Source organism: Panicum virgatum, chromosome 1K (assembly GCF_016808335.1).
Source record: "Panicum virgatum strain AP13 chromosome 1K, P.virgatum_v5, whole genome shotgun sequence".
NCBI classification, from domain to species: Eukaryota; Viridiplantae; Streptophyta; class Magnoliopsida; order Poales; family Poaceae; genus Panicum; species Panicum virgatum.
In genome coordinates, this window is record NC_053136.1 from 15,252,341 (window position 1) to 15,276,333 (window position 23,993).

Genomic DNA, 23,993 nt, shown 5'->3' on the forward strand with positions numbered 1-23,993 from the left:
GTCCTTAGTTTTTTTTCCTCCTAGCTCGATCCTTATCCTGTCCCCCACCACTCTTCCACTCTCCCCTTCCATCTCCATCTCCTCTCCCCCAATGTCCCCTCTCCTCCCTCCCATCCCCATCTCCAGCCTCCCTCTTCCCTCCTCCTTGAAACCAGCGCAGGATGTGGCTACGCGCGATGTCTGGCTGCAGCTGTGCGATAGCGGTGGTGGCGCGCCGCTCCATGCCTAGTTGGACATGCTCCACCGCCGGCCGCCGGGGCTGGATCTGACCTCCTCCTCGCAGGATCTGCTTGACCAGATCTGGCTGTCCCTTGTTGGTGTCGCCGCCCTTCTCCCCCGTCTCCAGTCGGCCCTGTTTTTCGTCGCAGCAAGCGCAGCCAGTGCGCGCGGCGCGGCAGCCAGGGCACGGCACAGGCGCGGCGCGGCGAGTGCGGCCAGGGCACGGTCGGCACGGCGCAGGCGTGTGGTGCGAACAGCACGGCCAGCGTGAGCGCACCTTTTTTTTTTTGTGTGACGAGTCCAGAACTGGGGGTGGTGGACCCTATCACCATCAACGTAAATCCAACACCCCAAAACCGGAGGTGATGAGGCCAGAGTTGTGTGTAGATGTTCTAGTGGGCTAGTGCGACGCGCCTTCCAGTTTGTATGTTCAGATTGGACCTATCGTTCACTGCAATGCTTATCCATTAGGATAGCATTCAGACCAAATGGTTATCTCTGACTCGTGCGTTACAAATCGGTTGAGTTGCATGATTTCCCTGTACAGCAATCAACTGATAATGCAGAGCCAACTCACAGCGCCTTTGCAACTAGGATAGGAAACATCATCTGAAACTTTAAATCCCACAGGAAACCACATGCGTATGCATTACATTAGAATTTCCTGATTGAATTGGTTGAATCTCCACTACCACTTTGGACTTGAGACAAAAGGCACTGGGAAGCATGCTGCTAAGTGCAGCACCATTACACTAGTGACTTCAACATTTAGAATCAGAAAAGACGAGAAAAAGATCATCGAGCCCATGCTAGAACTCGTTAACATTCTGATGAGCGCAGCGACTCCTGTCCTCCCTCTGGACTCCCGATCAATTGCGCCAAGATTCGTGCCGTGCCATCCAGGGGTGGTTGGTGGGCGGGGTGGTCGCCGGCGAGGTCGCTGGCGGCCGGGTTGGCGGCGGAGCTTAGGGAGTTCGGGTTTCTGGGTGACATGCCCGTCGGGCTTAGAGGAGGATGGCGGCGGCGGCAGACCCGGAGACGGCTGAGGGGGGGGGGGGGGGGGGGCAGCTGCCGCTGCGCTCACCAAATCCGCATTGTGCTAGTGCTCCAATAGCCCAGCAGCATGCCGTCTTCCGGTTGTAGTGCAGACCAATCTTTCTTTAGCAATCTTTGTCACCTCAGGAAACCAGTAAACCACTGCATGCGCAGCCGCCCACTATCACGCTACCTGAGGTAGTATATTCCCTGATGGATCACTTTTATGGCCTATAAGAACTTGGCAAGAAACTGTGCAGTGTGCAAGCCCAGGATAGTGTGTAGACGAGTAACCGAGTAAGACATGGAACACGCTTACTCCCGGTTGCTGCTTGTATTTTCAGTTCTTGCACTGTGCCTCGGCAACCAGGGTGTGAGATGTCAGCTCACCTCTGATTTTTACGACGAAACGTGTCCTCATTTGTACACTATTGTGCAGCAGCATGTGTTCGCTGCCATGAGGGCTGAGATGAGGATGGGCGCCTCCCTCCTTAGGCTCCATTTCCATGACTGCTTTGTCAATGTAACTGCCTTGACTGGCTTCTACATGTCTGAACTCTTAAGTCTCTGGTAATTTCTCAGCTAATGAAGTGTTGTAAACTTTATATATGCAGGGATGTGACGGTTCAATCCTTTTGGACGGCAGTGATGGCGAGAAGTTTGCACAGCCCAACCTGAACTCAGTCAGAGGGTACGAGGTTATCGACGCGATAAAGGCTGATCTCGAGAGCGTCTGCCCCGAGGTGGTGTCATGCGCTGACATTGTAGCCCTTGCAGCCAGCTATGGAGTACTCTTTGTAAGCTCGAGAAGCTAATTCTACAATCGCGCGCTACCACGCCTCCTAGCGCGCGGCGCGACAGCCACGATGCAGCTGTCTCCACGCACCCACATGACTACTGACTACCCATGTATTCCGTTGTTTTCCTTTTTTATTTCTATTTTTTCCCTGTTACACGTGCAAGTGCTATCATTTTTTTTCTTTTCAAGTTTTCTCTTTTTACGTTCTATTATGTGATGAAGTTCTCTTGATAATTTTTTTATAAAAATCATACTAAATAAGTATACTGAGAATCGTACTCAAAAGTTTTATGATGAATTTTGTGTGTAAAAAGTTATATGATGAACTTGTGTGTAAAAAAATTGTACGAGAAATCTTCCCAATATAGATAACATCCTACAAGTTATGCTAAAATATTATGCTCCATAATTATCTGAAAAAAAATTTATGCATTAAAATTGTATATATCGTAAAAGTTGTGCTAAAAAATATTTCTCAAAGAGTCGTTAAGAAAGAATTATATGCCAAAGTTGTATGTATCGTAAAGTTACGATGCAAATTTATCTTTTAGAAGATGTGTGTAAAAAGTTATACGCGAAAGTTGTATTTAGAAATTATAACTTTGTAGAAAAAATTGTGGAGAAAAAATCTTTCCAAAAAGGGAAATTACCCTGCTGTCCGAAATCGCGCGCTGCAAACCCTCCTAACGCGCGCGCTATGATTAGCTGGCCCCTTGTAAGCTTCATCTTGCCCACACTCTCCAGTCAGTCGGAACATTCAGTTTCGTCAAACGAACCACTAAGTCTGCAACAGGGCTGTGAGTGACGTGTACTGATTTTTGTTCTTCAGAGTGGAGGGCCTTATTGGGACGTTCTTCTGGGAAGAAAAGACGGGCTGGTGGCCAATCAATCTGGAGCTGACAATGGCTTGCCCGCACCATTTGAACCGATCGACTCAATTATTCAGAAGTTCAACGCCGTCGGCCTGAACACGACCGATGTTGTGGTCTTGTCAGGTAAAGTAAATCTAATGAGCTACTTCTACTTACGGGTACATGTTTCAGAGCTAGTCCACAGATATAGCTCTAGTTAGCTCTCTGAACGTTCTAGCCCACTCAGAAACGATTATAAGAATTATATCAGTTGTACATTAAGTTTGTCATGATCTGCTTGTGTTAAGATTCTGCAGAACTCACATGATGCTCTGAACCTGAAAATGGACAGGAGCCCACACGATCGGCCGAGCCAGGTGCGCGCTGTTCAGCAACCGCTTGTCCAACTTCTCGGCCACGGATTCAGTCGATCCGACGCTTGATGCCAGCCTTGCCGACAGCCTTCAGAGCCTCTGCGCAGGCGGTGATAACCAAACCACCGCCCTCGATGTCAGCTCCGCCGACGTGTTCGACAACAACTACTACCAGAACCTCCTCCACAAGAAGGGCCTCCTGTCCTCCGACCAGGGCCTATTTTCCAGCCCGGAAGGCATTGCCAACACAAAGGATCTCGTGCAGATCTACAGCGACGACGGGTATCAGTTTTTCTGCGATTTCTGGTGGTCCATGATCAAGATGGGGAACATCCCGCTCACGGGCCCGGAAGGGGAGATCCGCAAGAATTGCAGGGTTGTCAACTAATGAGGAAGTGATGAGTCTCTTAGTGAAAACGTGCTTAGGCACGGTCGCGAAAAAAATGAGAAAGTGAGTGAACTCATGACCTAGGTAAGTAATAGGACTGCCATGGGCCGTTGTGTATGTTTCAGACCAATAGGCTATAGACCGGTGAGATATATTATTGGGCCTGAGACCATCTATGTACTGCTACAATACTTGAGTGCTTGCCTGAGGAAGGCATCGATGAAGAAGATAACCTCTGAATTGTATCTATTCTTCCTCCCAAATCCCTCCAATTCTATTATCTTTTCCTTTCCAGCTATCCACATCCATAACACCGACCACCTTCCACACCACCATACCCTGAGTCACCAAAATGGAACCCCCTCGTCCTCCTCTCTCTCTCTCCCGTTTCCTCTCGGATTCAAGAACAATGGCCTGAGCTGCTGCCCGGCTTGAGCTCTAATAGCCCAGTCATGGCGGACAAGGGTGAGAGGAGCACAAACACTAGCGCGTTTTTTAAGCGACTAGCGTGCTTTTCTATTGACAAAGTTTATCAGGCGATCGATCGCGCCTGCCCACGACCGCACGACGGACATCGGCCCGCCTACGGCCTGCTATACATGCGGCGCATGCTTTCATACCCTCATCTGTCCATCCCTCCTCTTGCATGTCTTTCTTTTTAATCAAGCTTGTCATAAGAAATGTTTTATCTTTCTCGTACGATCTCCGTTTTAACACTATAAGAAACTATTTAGTCTGTGACAAAATTTGCATGACGTTCTTTGAAAACGTCATGGATTTGCTATTATGGGTACTAGGCCCAAAAACTGTGACGTTTTAGTAATTTCGTCATAATCATGCCCAAAATACTATGACGTTTAAAAAAATTCGTCACGAATAGCAAACTAAAGACAAAAAGGCGGTGACGTTTTTTTGAATTCGTCACAAACAACAATTTCTTTTCAATTTTTTTCTAATAACACCACATCACCCAACTTACTTATACGGGCATCCACATCACCGGCGCCAGGTCATCAGGCCATCCACATCACCAACGCAGCGCCAACACAGGCTTATTTTGTAATGGCGACGTGGCCAAGTCCGAGCTTCGTGACCCAACTCTACTCACCCCGCCGCCGGCCCACCCCCGTCAGCTCTCCATAATTCCTGCGTGGAAGTCAAAAGTAATGAGGCAAGGGGAATTCAAACACAGTACCTGCTGCTTAAGCCGGGGCGCATTTACCACCAAGCTATCTCTGTGTCTGTGTCAAGCTTGATATTTCCTTTTACTTAATTAAACTCAGAGACTCCCATCAAAAAAAAAATCAGACGAGGACCTCCGCTTCCCCGTGTTTTCCCTGCCGCCGCCCACCGTGTAGATCCTAATTCGTCGCGTCGCCGCCGCGTCCTAGCGCCGCCCTCGTCGCGTCGCCGCCGCGTCCGAGCGCCGCCCTCGTCGCGTCGCCGCCGTGTCCGAGAGCGCCGTCGAGAGCGCCGCCCTCGTCGCGTCGCTGCCGCGTCCGAGAGCGCCGTCGACAGCGCCGCGTCCGCGCTCTCGCCACGCCGTCGACAGCCCCACCTCTGCATGCTCCAGGCACGCCACCAGCCGCACCATACCAGGCGCCGGTGGCACGGCACAAGAGCCGTACCAGGCGCAGACGGCACAAGAGCCGTACCAGGCGCAGACGGCACGTCCCAGGCGCCGGCAGCACGGCCGTCAACATCCTTCACTCATCTGCTGCAGCAGCTCCACGAAGAGTGGCGCCATCCCAACCCCGCCATTTCCGAGTAGAGCAGCACGCGTCCAGACCGCTAGCTGTTCATCTGCTGCAGCGAGGTATATATCAGAAAAATAATTCTTGATTTCTTGGCTGTATGGCTTCAAATTAGTAGACTTTTTCATTTGGGTTTGTCTACAATGCTTGATCAGATGGATCGTAGTTGGGTGCATGGCAGATTGTTTTCCACTTAACACATTGATGGTGTCAAACAATTCATGAGCTTCATTGAAGGAAAATTCAGTGAGAATGTTGAAATTTTGTGCCCTTGTGGTAGATGCCTTAATCAGAAGTACCTTTGTCAGCCTGTTGTGAAGAAGCACATTTTGATGAATGGCATGGACAGTACTTATACTCGGTGGATTCATCATGGAGAGAGCATCGGTGTAGAAGCTTTTCAGCATCCTGTTGGTTTGCATGACGGTCTGCATGACTCTAGTGATGGTTGCAGACATGAAGAAGATGACAGTGCAGATCGTTTGGAAGGGCTTATAGGAGACCTACACACTGCAGCAGAACAAGAAGGGCAGGATGGAGAAAATCAGAATGGAGAAGATCAGGATGGTGATGTAGAACCTCATGAGGAGCCTTTCTTTAAAATAGTGATGAAAGAGGCAAAGCGTCAGCTGTATCCTGGTTGTACCAAAATTTTAAGGTTCTCTTTTGTGGTAAAACTTCTTCATATGAAGTCATTATACAGGATAAACAATTCTGCCTTTACTACAATATTGAAGCTATTGTCTGAAGCATTCCCTGATTGCAATACACTCCCCAAATCCTATAATGAGGCAAAGAATCTTTTAAAGGAATTAGGTCTTGGATATGAATCAATACATGTGTGCTACAATAATTGTGTGCTCTTCAGAAAGGGATATGCCAAGCATGACAATTGCCCTGTTTGTGGTCTATCAAGATGGAAAAATCCTGAAAGAAAGAAAATTCCACAAAAAGTGTTGAGGCATTTTCCATTGGTCCCTAGGCTAAAGAGGATGTTTACGATGAAAGAAGCTTCGGAAAACATGCAATGGCACAAGTTAAAGCGGCAGCCTAGTGAGAAGGAAATGAGCCACCCAGTTGATGGTGAGGCATGACAAAATTTTGACAAGGAATATCCAGATTTTGCAAAAGATCCAAGAAACCTTAGACTTGGCCTTGCAACTGATGGGTTCAATCCTTTTTCAAAAAAGAACACAAGATATAGCATGTGGCATGTATTAGTTGTGCCTTACAACCTTCCACCTTTGGCATGCTTGGAGGAGTCAAACTTCATGATGGCTTTGCTTATTCCAGGTCCTACATGCCCCGGGAAGGATTTTGATGTGTTTTTAGAGCCTCTTGTGGAAGATTTGCTTGACCTTTGGGCAGGTGTGCGTACCTATGATGCTAATTCTGGCAAATTGTTTAATCTTATTGCTGCAGTTTTATGGTACATCCATGATTACCCAGCTTTGAGCACTCTTTCTGTGCGAACAACAAAACGCTACTTTGCTTGTACTCATTGTGACAAACACCCTCTTTCGTACGGCCTAAGGAGAAAAATTGGGTATTTTGGACACTTTCGTTTCCTTTCCAAGGGGCATCGTTTGCGGAGAAACAATAAATTTGCCGGTCTTCATGAAAGCAATGATCCACCGGGTAAATTCTCTATAGAAGAGCTGCTAGCCGAATTGAAGAAAGTTAAAGATGTTAGACCCGGCAAGGCACAAATATGTGGGAAAAAGGAAGTGTTCTGACAAGGAAGGAGGGCATGTGCTAATTTGGTCCCGGATGGTTAGTTTATGGAAGTTGCCATATTGGAGTAAATTGAAGCTAAGACATAATCTCGATGTCATGCACATTGAGAAAAACATATGTGAGAGCTTGATAGGAATAATCCTCAATATAATTGGCAAGACTAAGGACACAGTTAAAGCTAGGCTTGATCTAAAAGATTTGGGAATCAAAGAGGAGCTGCAATTAAGAGAGGATGGAGCTTCATGTGAGATGCATCATGCTCGATATACCTTGTCCGTAGGAAAGAAGAAGGCCTTCTGTGATTTTATATGGGAGGTGAAGTTTCTAGATGGATTTGCTTCCAACATCTCAAGGTGTGTAAATGCTGAGGGAACCAAGGTACAAGGGCTAAAAACACATGATTGTCATATTCTTTTGCAAAGAATATTACCAGCTACAATGAGAGGACTTTTGGACAATGATATTTATGAAGCAATAGCAGAATTAGGGAAATTTTTCAGGGGGTTGTGCAGCAGAACTCTCAACAAAGATTTGTTGGCTGAAATGAAGAAAGAAATCCCTGTAATATTGGTGAAGCTTGAGAAAATATTTCCCCCTGCTTTCTTTGATGTGATGGTGCACCTTCCTGTTCATTTACCTGATGAGGCATTGCTCCGAGGACCTGTGCAATATGGGTAGATGTACCCAATTGAGAGGCGGTTGTATACTTTGAAGCGCTATGTGAGGAATAGGGCACGACCAGAGGGTTCGATTGCTGAGGCATATATTGCTGATGAATGTCTAACATTTTGTTCTAGATACATGGACGATGTTGATACCAGATTTAATCGAGAACAAAAAAAACACTGTTTTTTTTTCTAATGAAGAAGCTTATGGTGTTGACGTCTTTGGGCATGGAGTTAATTTTACTTCTGCACCTGAACTTGTTTATGCTGAAGATGACATTGATCAAATGGTGTGGTATGTGCTAAACAATTGTAGTCAAGTGGAGAATTATGTGGAGTAAGTTTCAATTAACATATTCTATAGTGCTGCTCGCTACATTTTGCACATTTTCTAACTTTATTTTTCTGCAGAATGTTCAAAGATGAATTAAACAGAGAAGGGATGCCTATCAGAGCAAGAACCCTGCAGCAAGGATTTCAGATTTGGTTTAGGAACCATGTTAGTGTTCATAGGAACAGAGTTTGAATGTTTTTTGTTTACCACATATTTTTCTCTGGATTGTAATATATGTGTATTTCATGTGGCAGATCATGAGGTTGTGAAATGCAAATAAAGAAGAGGTAGATGATCTTTTTTCCTTGGCATGTGGCCCTGATTTTAGAGTTAAGAAATACTCCTCATGCATAGTGAATAGTGTGAGGTTTAACACAGTTGACCGTGACAAGAATAAGAAGACACAAAACAGTGAAATAGCGGCACAAAGTATACATAATGGACAGCCCACTGATTTTTTTTTTTGGAGTCTTGAAGGAGATAATTAAGTTAGAATATAACCAAGAGGACAGGTCCGTAGTTTTGTTTAAATGTGACTAAAAGGACTGAACTTAAAGATGATGGGTTTTTTAAAAGCATAAATGTTGGAAGTCTCTAGTATAAGAATGATTGTTATATTTTGGCCACTCAAGCCAAGAAGGTCTTCTATTTGCCAGACACAAAATTTGGTCCAAATTGGCAAGTTGTACAGACATTTGAGCAAAGACATCTTTACAATGTAAGTCAAAGTAAGGGTGTACAATATAATTCTACTGCCTATCAAGAGGATGAGTGTTGTGAAGAGGAGGGCATGCAGAATATAGTTTCTGACATTACATATGACAAGCCTTTAAATAGAGATGATGAACAAGGCCCTGTTTTTGAAGCTGCTGAAATTGCCCGGTTGATGAAAGACAGTAATAGAGAAGTGCACCACAGTTATGACGAAGATGAAGAAGATGACACACTTTTGAAATATTACAGCGAAGAAGAAGAAGGAGGTGCCACAGTTGAGGTCGACAGCGATGATGAATAGCTAATTATATTTGTATTTCGGACCCAACTATTTGTATTTGAGACCAATCTATTTTTGTATTTGAGACCCAAGTATTTGTATTTGAGATCACTAACCTGTTGTGGAATGAAACTTGTGTTTTCCTTTAATCTATGCAGATTTATTTCTGAGCTGGCATTGATCAATTAAGATTTTTTGGTTCACTGATGGATGGCAGACTGCTAGCTGAATAATGTTCATTGTATTTTCAGTTGTGTTCTACGTGACAAGATGAACAAAACTAGATCCCACTTGCATAAATTTTGAAGATATTTTATACGAGTAGCAACTTATGTATAAATTTGACCTTCGATATTATTAAAGAAGTTGCTACGATATACATATATGAGTTGCTACACATATAATAGATTCTATTTTTTGTGGCAATCTTTATTTTACATGCTATTCACGTAAGTTGATACAAAACAGAACCTATTGTACACATGAGTTGTCATACACATAAGATATAAGTTACCGCAAACAAAATCGATCATGCACTCAAACACATAAGTTGATAACACATAAAAGTTATTACAGTAAGCCGATATACACATAAGTTGCTATAGAAAAGAGCAAATCGTCACATAAGTTACTACTAGTGCAAAACATCATCAAAAGATATATAAGTGGTGTCTAGTTCTATTCGTCTCGTTGCGTAGGACCCAACAGTGTAATCGGTTCGTGAAACAGAGTTAATATGAAGAAGATAAAATATTTTTTTATAAACAAACTAAATGGAAGAGTGATATAGAGTACTAGTTGAATACCCCGCGCGTTGCTGCGGGATTTGTAGACAAAAATATTGAAGTTGAGTGTATTGAAAAGATGGAGATATGAAGTTGTAGTCAATTTTAGCATTGGAGATATATGGCATGGTTGTATATAAGATATGCTTAAATACTAAAATTGAAGTACATATAAAAAATTCAAGTTGATGAAACTGATAAAAAGAGGAATCGTAATTGGTATGGTAAGATCGCTTTAATTTTATTCTAGGAGAAAATGGAAAAAGTCTGCATCATTTTGTGAAGTGATTCGATTTTGTATCAACTCTTTGGCTAAGCGAAATTTATGCAAATATTTTTTAAAATGAAATGTGAGGAATGTAGTTGTGTGTGAAATGTTGATAATTGGAAATATAGTTGTACAAATATAGTTGTATCAAATAGTAAAATATTAAGGAGGAACCAAACATAGTATCAATATCAGAACATAATGAATGAATGTGTAATATTGAAGAGAAGAGACCTGGAACAATCCTTCACGGTGCTCTTCCTGCATGCCACAGTGATGCAAGACAAAATTTAAGAGTAGCAAAACAGCTGGGGAAGGCAAGGAGCTACCAGAACCGAATGGAATAATGGAGTCGAGAGTGTGGGTAACGCTACGGTGGCTTCAACTAAGCAAAATATATAGAGCGTTGGGTTCTACAGATCATGAGAAGTGGAAGGGGTGGTGGTGGTAGTGTATTGTTAGACAGAGAGACTTAAGGCAATGACAGCTTGGATGATCAAGTTACAAACATGAGAGAAATGAAGAGACATAGTAAGGTGGATGAAGGAGTGCTTCTTCCATTGTTGGTGGCTCAATGGGGATTGAGAGAAATATAAATTAATATTTTCTAGTGGGATGCATCAATCTTAGAAGACAGAAATACAATAGGAGACTAATTGCTTTTATTTTTGTTAACGTTTCCTAGTGGGATGCATCAATTTTAGAAGACAGAAATACGATAGAAGACTAATTATTTTTCTTTTTGAAACAAATGTGGATTTATTTATTAATATTAGATAGACTAATATTTAATTGATAAATGAAAATAATGTTCATGAGACAATAATAAAAGAAAATAAAGGGAGGGGATTTAACATATGTATGTTGCATAGAGTAAAATTTAATTGACAAATAAAAAATTTGGCTGTTGGGCTTCTTCTTTATTTATACTTTTCATGAACCGTAACCTATTGAAAAACATGACTGAGAGAAATAGAAATTATAACTTAGTGGGTTGATGACATAGCAACATGGCACTTAGTTGATTGATGACGTGGCAGCACGAGGATTGAGAGAAATACAATTATGACACTTAGTGGGTTGCATCTATATAGAATATATAGATAGACATCAAACTAAATGCAACGATAGGGGAGGGCACGAGAGAGGGTGGTGGTCCCCTTCCTGATTTTCAGACTACATGCAGCAATAAGGGAGGGCGCGAGAGAGGGTGGTGGTCCCCTCCCTGATTTTTGAAAGCGACTTGCTACTGTCCTTTTGTGATTAGAAGAAGAGAATAGAGGAAGGCTGTCGCGGGTTAACTCTGTCCTTTTCTGTTACCTGTGTCTGTCTCCCTTTTTCATTTTGAGGAGAGTGTCCCTCTCCCTTTTTGTTATCTTCCAAGTCGAAAAAATAGAAAGGATAGTAAGAAAAATATTTTATCTCTTCTTTGTAAGGATAATTTTGTCTTTTCACTTTCAGTTAGCAGCCACTCCTCCGTCCATAAAAGAATGCAATTCTAGTTTTTCGATGAGTCAAACAGTTTGAACTTTGACTAAAGTTATAAAAAAATAAAAACATTCACGATACAAAATAAATGCTATTAGATTATAGAATATATTAAAATTATTTAGAGACATAATTGTTAATACTATTTAATATAAATTTGGTCAAACTTGAACTAGTTTGACCAGCACGGATCTCGTAATTGCATTCTTTTGTGGGCGGAAGAAGTAAGAAACAATGTTATGAACTTATGATAGTAGAGAACATATCTAGTGGAAAATATAACATTCGTGAAAATCCGTGCAAACCACGGCAAAAAATTCGTCTAAATTTACTAAGAAAAAATCACACATGTAGATGATATGATGATACACAACCTTATAAAATATCTTGTCCAAACTCGACTTCGTTTATGAGATATAAAAAAATAAATTTCATCATATCATCTACATGTGTGATCTTTTTGGTGAGTTTAGATGACTATTTTGCCGTGGTTTGCACGAGTTTTTATAAAAATTGTGGTTTCCACCAGATATGTTCCCATGATAATAATGCCTTAGAAGAGATAGCGTTGAATTCTCATGGTACCGAAGGAATAGTCTAAATTTTAGTGGTATAGAAAAGATGAGATATTCTGATGAAAAAATACATCATTGCAATACAAAAGGAATGTAATTCATGGGCAGGCGTGCCGACCAGGCAACACATGTCCATTAAGCAAAGCATCCCACTCCCACCAACGGGAATCTTATCTCAAAAAAAAAAAAACCAACGGGAATCTGACTCCGACAGCATTTGGTCGAACTGTTACTGAGCTGTCGTAGTTGAAGCGTCTTCCAAATCATTCATTTAACCTTTTCTTTTGCAAGTGAATCGAGCCCTTATTTAGCTGCAAAATTCAAAATTCCAAACTATCATATTGAATAAAAATTAAATCTAGATAAAATAAAAAACTAATTACATAGTTTTTTTGTAAATTATGAGACGAATATAATAAATCTAATTAGATCATGATTAGACACTAAATTACTACAGTAAATATGTGCTAATGAAGAATTGGTTTGACTCATTAGATTCGTCCCATAGTTTATAAACAAATTTTGTAATTAATTTTGTTATTAATCAATGTTTAATATTTTAAATATAAAAAAAATTCTTTCAAAAACTTTACGTTCTTGGCTGGACATGGACAGTGCGAGGTAATGGTCTCACCCTTGCCAGCCGCCGCCGGCGAGCACCGGCGCCGGAAGGGACGGTACTGCACGAGACAGCCGCCGCCGGTACGATCATCGTGCACAGCGTCGTACTGCACTACGGTTGTCCAAAAAGCGGCGGATGAGAGCTCATCTCAGCCACGAAAATTTCCCAGCCTCTCGCTCGCCGGGGCCACGGCGCCACCGGCTCTGATCTCTTTATCCACGTGGCGCTCCCCCACTGGCCGCAGCGCCCCAGGTCACCACCTCCTCATCCCCCCCGTGCCGCGGCTCGCCCCTCGCCCGCGCCACTGCCTTGCCATCTGGTAAACCCCGCCGCCGACCCGCCGGAGGAGGAGGCTGCCGTGTCGCCACCACCGGTTATGCCATGGCCGTCATCCTCTCCTCCGCCGCGCCGACGCCGCTGCTGACTCCCCCCGCGCGCCCCCGGAGGCAGCCGCCGGCGCCGAGGGCCCGCGGCCTCCGCGCCGGGCTCGCGCGCCTCTCCGGCGCGCTCGTCCTCTCCCACGCCGGCGCCGGCACCGCGCTCGCCGCTCCGCTCTCCTACGAGGAAATGCTGCGCCTTTCCACCGACTCCGACGCCGGCGCGGACGGGGGCGGCGGCTTCGCGCTCGAGCTCCCGGACCTCGGCCTCGACGGACTCGCCGGCTTCGTCGCCGAGAACCCGCTCGTCGTCGCGGCGGGCGTCGCCGCCGTGGCCCTGCCGCTGCTCCTCGCGCGGCTGCTGGGGGGCGGCGGGGCGGCCAAGCCCTACGCCGTCGCGTCCGCGAGGGCCGCGTACCAGCGCCTGCTCGAGGAGCCCGGCGCGCAGCTCGTCGACATCAGGCCGCTCAAGGACGCGCGGGAGGCCGGCGCGCCCGACCTCAGGGAGGCCAAGAAGAAGGCGGTCGCCGTGCCGTACAACGGGGAGGACAAGAACGGGTTCTTGAGGAAGCTGGCGCTGCGGTTCAAGGACCCGGAGAACACCACGTTGGTCATCCTTGACAAGTGAGGACCTCAAATCTTGGTTAATGACTGCAATGTGCTTCGTTGTTCAGTGTGGTTACTTCTGATTAGTCCATGCTAGGAGTCCATATCACAATCTGAGGACCCAATATTACTGCATTTCATAGAAAAGAGCAAGTCAACAAATTGCTGCAGTGTTAAGCCCTCAGTGCGCTGCGGACAATTCTGTTAGTTTTTCAATCGGAATTTAAAGAACAAATTTTGTTGAGAAAGCACAGGCATCCTTGGTGTGTCAAAATTTCAAAATTTAATTAAATTGAAACTATAATCTATTACACGTCCTTTTGAGATCAAAGGTAGTCATAATAGATCCTCTCAGTTGTCGATCTGGTCATGTTTCTGTCTGATTGATACGTGCTCTCAGCTTATGGAAAATTGCATCGCGACAGCATGTAGTTGATGCTTCTGAATCATGTCAACCACAGTGACTCTGTAATAGATTGCCAAAATTATTAAGATTTTGCTAATAGAACAGAGCAAAACAAAGTTATGAGGAAAAACCTGAAATGATGCCTTACATCTAAAGAGCTGGACAGTTCTTGCCTACTGCTTTAATGCAGTATTCTAGATAGCACACACTGATTTATTGGACTGAACTTAAAGGCTCATCATGTGAGTTACATTTACAGTTAGTATCAGATTTTTATCCTTGAAAAGACCAGCAAGGTGTTACTAGCCAGCCATGCTTCTGTTTGAAGAAGAATTAGCTCGCATTTTCACATTAAAATTGTAAATACTTATTGGTTTGTCATTCTTCCATCAGTACCAACAGTATACATCATATTTTTCTTCTGAACATTTACATGAATTTTGTGGAAGTCAGATTTGATGGGAACTCCGAACTAGTTGCTGAACTTGTCACAGCCAATGGCTACAAAGCTGCTTTTGCTGTGAAGGATGGTGCAGAGGGAAGTCGAGGATGGAAGGTATTGCTGCTTTAGGTAGCTCATGTTTTCTGCTGAATAACTTCTTTATTCACTTGACAAAGTGTCACCATTTGCTAGTGTCCCGTGCAGAGCAGTAATCTTCCCTGGAAGGAGCCTGCAAAGGGATTTAGTTTCGACTTGGGTGAGCTATTTGGGGTGAGTTGTCATCTCGACATTTTTTAGGGTTCTTTGTTTGAAATCTGTATTGTACGGATTATAAGGTTTCAATCCATCAATTTTGGTTATTTTTATTTCTGTGACACTGAATCTGCTAATTAAATTTACAGGATAGTTCAGATGGTTTACCTCTGACAATTGGTCTTGCTGCAGCTACTGGTTTGGGAGTGCTTGCGTACACAGAGGTAGTTACACTCGAATGTTTCAACTTAAAGAAAAAAAAGCACTTGGATGTTTCTTTTCTTCAGAAGTAGCATTTGTATTCTTACACACCATGTATGACCATCCTGCAGATTGAGACGTTGCTACAGTTTTTGGGTTCAGCCGCTATTGTTCAGCTAGTGGCAACCAAACTCTTGTATGCCGAGGTGCATAATTTATTCCTTTCTTCTATTAATTGGCTTCAGTGCTGTCAGCAGGATCTTCGTTCTTGGATAGAATATCTTTTTTTCAGTGATGAAATCGTACATATTTTTATGCTTCTCACAGGATCGACAAAAGACCCTTAAACAGATTGATGAGTTCTTTAAGAAGAAGGTTGCTCCAAAGGATCTTGTTGATGAAATAAAGGTATGTAGCCATCTTCTTGATTGTTTCTCGTTAAATACTTAAGAAAAACCATTTTTTTCAGAATCATACAATCCATAGATTGGCTTCTATCTTATTTTATGGATTATGTACTCTGATGATCTAATGTTTTTCTGATTTGAAGTTCTTAGCTGGCTTAGAGACTTTTGCTTGCATGTTGGTAGACTTAAAATGCATGCCCTCTTGGTTACACTGACCAGTGGCCGCATATGCGGTTTTACATGGAACGTAAACACTAAACATTGAACAATATCTCATTGCTTTGTTTGAAGAGAAAATCCACGATGCTTTGTTTGAAGGGAAAGTCCACGATTTTTCAAACAGAGAATAAGGAAAGCTGATCAATTAAATTTTTCAATACCTTGAAGTTTTTTCCTACAAACCCAACAAACCTATTTAAATTTCAATAATTTGCTCATCTATCTGTTTTTTTAGATATTGTCCGGCCAAATATAATGTGTTCCTATGATCTTTACTTGGGAGCAACTAAAATGGTATATGGCATTCGACGTTATTCCAATTAATGTTTTACCTTACCATTTGTAATCTTTCCTTGACTTCATTTTCTATGCAGTTTTACACTGTTGTTAATTCTCAGTGCTCCTGACAACGACATAGCCATTTCCTATGAAATTGATACAAAATGCCTGGGAAAATTCTTGCAGCAATTGAACTGTTCCTGGTGAAATTCTAGCAGACTATTTGTTTTTGAAATAGCTTTATTCTGAACTTGGGTCAACCTACATTGTTTTCCATGAATAAAATTTCTTGAATGTCAATGTTTGTTGTTTAGAAAAGTTCATTTTTATCTACAGGAAATCGGGCAGGCTCTACTACCTTTACCTGGTGAAACTAAGAGCACACCAGCACTAGCAAGTGCGACTCCAGCTGCTGCCACAGCAACAGCTGCACCAGCAGAAGCTGCTACCCCCACCCCAACAGAAGCAGCTCCTGCTGCTGCACCAACTGCCGCACCAGAGGAATCAACTCCTGCAACGAACGCACCTACTGCCAAACCCAGACCTCTGTCACCTTACCCTAATGTAAATATACATCTGAAACTCGATTCTCAATTGCAAAAAAGCACTTGATGCATCAGGCCATGCTCATCATTCTTTCATCCGTGTGCAGTATCCGGATCTCAAGCCGCCATCCTCACCTTCGCCATCAACACCTTAAGGCATGAGTACAAGAAACTGGGTCTAGAGGATATTAAAGAAATTGAGCTGTTCATATGGAGCCGGCGTCTCACCAAAGGTGTATGTTGTACTATGATCCTGGCTGTGTATTTATTGACTACTACGGCAGGTTTTTTGGAGCAGTAAATATATTATGTTCCTTTTTCCAAGTGATCATCGATGTGCTCTATTTTTCTTTTTGTATTTTATTTTGTTTCTTGTAAATGTCGAATTACTAGTGCTGCGACTGAGACTTCAAGCCTACAGATCATGATATGTTTGACCTGCAAATTTGTATTTTGGTTGCAGATTGGGAAACAACAAGTTTGAGGCATTCGTTACAAATTACATTTCACTTTAGTTTTTGTCCTAAGTCCAATTGTTCTAACGTGGGCTATGTTTTTAGAAAAATACATTAACATCTACTGCATATTCATAGAATCACGGTGGATTTAGTGAAACTAATTGGATGTTGTAAATATTGTACTTGTCAAGTTTGTGAAGTTTGACTTAGGATCAACCTAAAGTGAATTTTAATTTAGAATGGATGGAGTAGTTATGAAGTTTTTGCTTCTTCTTTTTTATAATAATTATAAAAATAAAAAGTGTAATATCTAACTAATCATATACTGGCCTTGTTTGGTTGGTTCTTGTGCTAGGAATAGTAATATTTTGACCGCTAATTACGGTGTCAAACAAAGTCAGTTTATAAAACCAACTTCAGAACCCCTGCGCTAGGAACCCTGAAGAATCTAATGAGACTTTTGACCACATGATTAGAGGAGGGTCATTGTAGCATCACTGTATCCAATCATCGATTAATTACCGGCATTAGATTCGTCGCGAAAAGTTACACCCATCCATAAAGAGGTTTTGCAAATAGACTTCATTTACTACTCCATACATGCAAGATTCTTCTCTCGGAAAATGTGCGTGCTAGGTTCCTAGCATGAATCAAACACGGCCACTATCTCTTTGTTTCAAAAATGGATGTCATTTTAGTTTGTTCTAAATCAAAATTTTGCAACTTTAGATATTTTTATGAAAAAAATACGCCAACATTTACAACATCAATAGTTTGGTTAAATCCAGCATGGAACTAGGCTTCACAATAAATTTATTTAGTATTATAGATTTTAATATGTTTTCCTATAATTTGGTGCAAGTTAGAAAATTTTGATTTTTTTTGAACCGAGAAAATTTTGATTTTGGATTAAACAACAGTGACTTGGAGCATAGCGGAAATAAAGGGTAGATAAAAAGTAGAAAGTGTTATGGGCTGATTGGCCCGGCCTATAGTTTTCCATCAGGCCCGTGCGCCGTGGGCCGGCCCGAAGCATGAGAATTGGGCCCGGTATACGGCCCGGCCCGGCACGGAGGTAAACGGGCCCGGGCCGGCCCGGCACGGGCGTCGTGCCGTGCCTGGGCCGCGCCGCAGGCACGTGGGCCGGCCCGGCCCGGCACGGTTAGCGGCCAGCCTGACTCGGCACGTGGGCCGGCCCGTGAGCACGAAGCCCGCCAGCCCGAGCCGGCCGGCCCCATAAGGGGGAGGGGGCGGCTGCGGGCGCCGTTAACCCTAGCCCCTCATCCATTCCCCACCTTGGCTCCTCCGCGGCTCCGCCTCGTCTCCTCCGCGCTCCGCCTCCCCCGCTCCTCGCCAGATCCGCTCCACGCCTCCACCCCGAGTCCCCGACCTCCACCGTCCACCCCACCTCTCCGGCCCCTCCATTCCCGCCCGCCTGGCCACCGCCTCGTCTCCTCCGCCTCCCCCGCTTCTCGCCAGATCCGCTCCACCCCGACCTCCACCACACCTCTCCGGCATAGATCCGCCGCTCTCCGACCTCCTCCTGTCGCGCGGATCGCTGGTAACCCTAGCCCCCTCCATTCCCCGCCCGCCTGGCCGCCGCCTCATCTCCTCCGCCTCTCCGCCTCCCCCGCTCCTCGCCAGATCCGCTCCACCCCGACCTGCACTCCACCTGTCCGGCGTAGATCCGCCGCTCTCCGACCTCCTCCGCCTCTCCTCAGCCAGATCTGCCGCTCCAATGGACCTCCTCCGACTCTGCTCGGTCAGATCCGCCGCTCCCCTCAGGCCCTCACCTCCTCCCCTCTCCTTTCTTCTACTTCTTCCTCACGAATCCTCCTCTCCCCTCTTTGCGAGTCTGTGTGGCCTGCAACTCCGGTGAGGGCGTCGACGGCAACTTCGGTCTTCGGTGCTCCGGCCAAAGGTAAGTCAGAACTCGCCTTTCTTCTCCTTCTTCCTCACGAAGCCCCCTCACAGTCTCTCCTCCTTGTGCAGGCCGTGAGGGACCGAAGACCGGCGATGGCCGCCGACGACTCCTACAACAATGAGTTGCGGTTGATAGGCTTTCGCGGAGATGATGAGGATGACCTGTCTGCGGATGCCGCTGAGCAGTTTGGCAGCAATGCTGCCATCGACCTGGATCCAGAAGGCCTTCCTCAGGGGACCGCTGCTGGATTTGGCACTGGCAGCGCGAGCACCGCCGCTGCCACTGAGTCTGGCTCGACCAGAAAGAGGAGGGCGTCCACCTCCAAGGTCTGGAAAGACTTTGATGAGATCTATGAGGTAATTGATGGTAAGGAACGTCGAACTGGTGCTAGATGCAAGCATTGCAAGAAAAACCTCACTGGTAAATCAACCCATGGTACTAGTCACTTGAAGCGGCACATTCCTATATGCCCTGTTTTGAAATCTCGTAATGCCATGACTCAATCTCAACTTAAGTTTAATCCTGATGGCTTTGTGCACCTTTGGGAGTACAAACCAGAAGTAGCTCGTACTGAGTTGTGTAGGTTAATTGCTCGTCTTGACCTGCCTATTTGCATTGGTGAGTCTGATGCTTTTGAAGAGTACGTTACTACTGCTCATAATCCTAAATTTGCTAAGGTGTCTAGGCAAACAACCACTAGAGATTTTACCAAGTACTTCACTGAACGTCGTGCTCAGCTTGTTGAGTGCTTGAAGTCTGTATCCTCTGTTGCTCTTACTTCTGATATCTGGTCTGGCAATGCTAAGGAGGATTACCTTAGTGTGGTTGCTCATTTTGTGAATGCTGATTGGCAACTAGAGAAAAGGATCTTAGGTCTCATGTTGATTGATGTGTCTCACAATGCTGAGAATATTGCTGAGCGTATTACTTCTGTTATTGCTGATTATGGGTTAACTGATAAAATCTTTGCTGTTACACTGGACAATGCTGCTGCTAACACTAGGGCTATTAATCAACTTAATCATGTTTTGTCTAGTTATGTTGGTAGCTTGTTCCTGCATCAAAGATGTGCTTGTCATATCATAAATCTTATTGTTAAGGCTGGTCTTGAAGTGTTTAAGCCAATGCTTGGTGCATTTAGATCTGCTATATCATTTCTAAACTCATCTAACCAGCGCATTGCTGCATACAAGTCATATTGCATTGCTGTTGGTGAAAGACCTCACAAGTTTGGCTTGGATATGGATGTGAGATGGAATTCTACTTATCTTATGTTAAAACATCTCCTGCCCCATAAGGCCACATTCTCTGTTTTCATCACTACTCAGCATCCTTTGGTTGATGGTCAGCCACTCCTGACAGACTAGCATTGGTATGTTGCTGAAAAAAAATTTGAATTCCTTGAACAGTTCTATGATTCCACTGTTGTTATGTCTAGTGTTTATTACCCCACATCTCCATTAATATTGCATCATGTTCTTGAGATAGCTAGTCATCTAAATAATTATGAAAATGATAGAGACTTAAGATCAGTTGTGGTTCCTATGAAAGATAAGTTCTTGCAATACTGGTGTGACATACCCATGCTCTACTCCTTTGTATTTATACTAGACCCTAGGGCTAAGCTGAAAGGTTTCACCAATGTTCTTAGACTTCTATCTCAGCTTAATGGTAATGATTACTCATGCTACTTGACTGAGGTAAGGGCTGAGTTGTCTGTTATTTTTGCTAAGTATGATGAGAAGTTTGGTGGTGTAAGGTTGCAAAGGGCTGCCCAACCAGGCCCTACAGGTAAGAGAAAAACTGCTTGGGGAAGAATCTTTGGTGGTGAGTTTTCTTCTTCTGGTTCTAGTTTGTCTGGTACTACTCTTGGTTCTGTTACTAGTCTTGGTTCTGGTTCTACTTCCTCCTTGCATAGAAGAACCTCTGCTAGTGCTCTGTTGCAAGCTGCAACTTCTGGTGCTTCTCTATCATCAGGTTCTGAATTGTCTGCCTACCTGGACAGTGATACTGTTAACAAGTATGATGATAATTTCAATATCTTGAACTGGTGGCATGAGCATAAGCTATCATATCTTGTTCTTTCAATTCTAGCTAGAGATGTAATGATTGTTCCTGTTTCAACAATATCATCAGAATCTGCATTTAGTATGACTGGCAGGATTATCGAGGAGCGACGACGGCGTCTGGGCCCTGAGGTCGTGGAGATGTTGGCTCTGATCAAGGACTGGGAGCAAGCCGATGCAAGACTTCAGCATCTCATAGAGGATGAAGAACTTGAAGAATCATTTGAAAACTTATATCTAGATGTTGAATCTGTATAACTATGTAGTGTGGACTGTGGACTGTGGACTTGAACTTGTGATGAATATTTGAACATTTAGAGCTGGCTGTACTCTTTTCCTTTGTAGGGTTTTGTCCTCACGAGGTGTGGGGTTTTACCTACAAAGGTTTTTAACGAGGCAGCACCCAAAACAGCTCAATAAATTTGTTATCATGAAATGTGCTTCTGTTTTGTGATCTTTTGTGAATTTGAATCTTAGATTTGAAATCTTGAAATCATTCTGAGTTGAGGGAGTGGCGGCCTGGTGCAGATGCCTAACTGGGCTCGGGCTGGCACGGCCCACGAAGCCCGCCTGGCATATCGGGCCGGCCCGGCACGCCAAATAGGCCCCCGTGCCGTGCTCGTGCACAGAGCTGGGCACGTGGGCCGGCCCGGCCCGGCACGATTAGTTATCCGGGCCTAATCGTGCCGGGCCGGATCGGGCCCGTGCCGGGTCGGGCCGGGCTCGGCCTGTTGGACAACTATAGCCCAGCCCACTATGTACTTGACGGATAAAACATTATTTATATATATACAATTTACGGGATGGAGACATTCCTATATACCAATTAACATTATTTTATTGATTATCCATTTGAACCATTCATGAAGAGTTAAGACCTACTCCCTCCGTCCCTAAATAACTGTCGCTTTCGCTTCTCGACAAACAACTTTAATTAATTTTATATAAAAATATTAATATTTATGATATATAATTGATATCATTAGGTAGATCTTTTAATCTAGTTTTTTAATAAATGTATTTGAAGATACAAATGTTGCTTATATTTTCTACAAATCGAGTCAAACTTGTGGCACGCACACCAAAGACAACTCCTAAAAAGGGACAAAGGGAGTATTTGGTAGGACTTTGTACCTTTATTTGGAAATTGCGTTATTTCTTCCCAGAGAACCTCCGAAAAGGATAAGAGAGGTTCTGCAATTCAATTATAAGAGCATCTCCAACAGCTTCTTCAAATTTCATTGTCTAAAACTCAATTTAGACAACCATTTGCAAAACCATTTAGCCATCCAAGGGGGGGGGGGATCCAACAACTTGTCCAACTCTCATCTATCCTCCCCTCCCACCTACACTGTCATGCAGGGCCACCATGTCATCTTCACTCCCCTCCCCTCTTCCTCCCTCAGACCCGCCGGGCGGGGGGGGGGATTCTGCCCCGCCACCGCCGAGACCCCACTGCCCAGCGCCGCAGCCGCCGGGGAGGAGCTTCGCGCCGCCGCCGCCATGGACGCGCTGGGGAGGACCTTCGCGCACGGCGGCGGGGTGGGGAGGAGCTTCGCGCGGCGCGGCGGCGCCGAGGAGGAGCTTGGCGGCGGCGGGGTGGCGCGCTCGGCGCGGCGGTGGCGGCGGGGCGGCGCCGGGGATGAGCTCGGCTTGGCGCCCATGGAGCCGTGCGCGGGGGGAGAGCACTCAGCGCGCGGGGGACGAGTTTGGAGGACGGGAGCGGTCCTCCATCTTTGGAGGACGGAGGCAGCAATTTGCAAAACGGGATACAGAAGCGGTGCGGATGGAGGAGCTGTTGGAAGGGGGTTTTGTCCATTTCTTGTGTTCCTTCTCTATTTTTACAGATAGAAGATGGGATAAAGGAGCTGTTGGAGATGGCCTAACAAGTTTAATAATAGAGCCAAGATTAGCCAAGTTGTAAAGGCCAAGCTATACAATAATGATCTTTTATTTGTCAATAAGATTTTTTTATTCCATGCTCCGTCTTCTCTTATCTATTCCTCCTCACATCATTTAGTGTATGATCCACCATTTGCATATGCTTCCGTGCCCAGCTTGGGACAGAGCCAAGCTCTCCTCTTTTCTCTCTTCCACATTAGCAAAAACATTAATTAGCTTGGCTATAAGCCAATTATTGTACCTACTCTTAGAAGAAAAGGATTTCTTTTGTGTTGCTAAATTAAGCTTGCCACTTATGGCATGCTTCTTGCTTTGAAGGACCGACGGTTCAACGTTTAACCATCGGTGACATCTTAACAGTTGGTCATTTACTATCTTCCCGATCCTGACTGCCAGTTGGCCATTGTACATCCCTGTAGCCTGTAGGCCTAAGTTTGGTTTCTAGTAGTGTCTTGCGCTGGGTGTGCCTGAAATTGTCATCAAGAACAAAAGAATTGACGAAACCGAGCTTTAAAACTTGCACACACACGTTTAACTAAGGGAAAGTCAGCTAAAACTCTTACGATGGCAGTAAGACCGAACTAGCCAACTCAAATCGACGGAGCCCGTCGCAAGTTATTGTTATTGAGTAAACACCAAGGCCAAGCAGCTCCAACTTCCTACTTGTAACACTCAAAATAAAATTTATTTGAGTTTGAAATAATTTTACTTTACAAATGATCTTTTTGCTTTGTTCAAACAAAAAGTTTATTTTTTCTTTCTCCTCTTTCTCTCCTTCACTTTGGCCCAGCCTAGTTTTCTTTCTATCTCTATCTCCCTAGCTGGACCAGCTCTCTTCTTCCCCTCTCCTTTTCTTTTTCTCTAGCTCAGCCCGGCCTGCACCCTTTTTCCTTACTCTCTCCCTTCTTATGCACATGCCCCACTCATCGCATCCACTGAGGAATATGAGTATATTATCTAAAGGTTTAAATTCATCTAAGGACACCACCACTACAAGAAATGTGGTGATCTATGACGAAAA

At 44.4% G+C, this 23,993-nt stretch overlaps 2 protein-coding genes and 1 long non-coding RNA gene across 4 annotated transcripts; all 3 read left to right on the forward strand.

The window, feature by feature from the left end:
• The first annotated feature begins 1,353 nt into the window (after positions 1–1,353).
• On the forward strand, positions 1,354–3,888 carry LOC120651550 (peroxidase N-like). The gene is made up of 4 exons (XM_039929071.1): positions 1,354–1,777; positions 1,869–2,051; positions 2,883–3,048; positions 3,257–3,888. Exons 1-4 carry the CDS (start codon positions 1,559–1,561, stop codon positions 3,664–3,666), a joined length of 978 nt encoding a protein of 325 aa, XP_039785005.1. The 5' UTR covers positions 1,354–1,558; the 3' UTR covers positions 3,667–3,888.
• Positions 3,889–5,201: 1,313 nt separating this feature from the next.
• Positions 5,202–8,460, forward strand: LOC120696874. Its single transcript, XR_005684313.1, has 3 exons — positions 5,202–5,482; positions 5,576–8,159; positions 8,234–8,460. It is a non-coding gene; the product is annotated as an uncharacterized LOC120696874 (long non-coding RNA).
• A 4,669-nt stretch (positions 8,461–13,129) lies between these two features.
• Positions 13,130–17,100, forward strand: LOC120696881 (protein THYLAKOID RHODANESE-LIKE, chloroplastic-like). Of its 2 annotated transcripts, none has more exons than XM_039979913.1 (8): positions 13,130–13,889; positions 14,731–14,833; positions 14,924–14,989; positions 15,121–15,195; positions 15,304–15,378; positions 15,500–15,580; positions 16,414–16,641; positions 16,730–17,100. In XM_039979913.1, exons 1-8 carry the CDS (start codon positions 13,270–13,272, stop codon positions 16,775–16,777), a joined length of 1,296 nt encoding a protein of 431 aa, XP_039835847.1. In that variant the 5' UTR covers positions 13,130–13,269; the 3' UTR covers positions 16,778–17,100. The 2 variants fall into 2 exon arrangements, with proteins under 2 accessions (XP_039835847.1, XP_039835839.1); XM_039979905.1 differs by having other exon boundaries at positions 13,160–13,889; positions 14,912–14,989.
• The last annotated feature ends 6,893 nt before the right edge of the window (positions 17,101–23,993 follow it).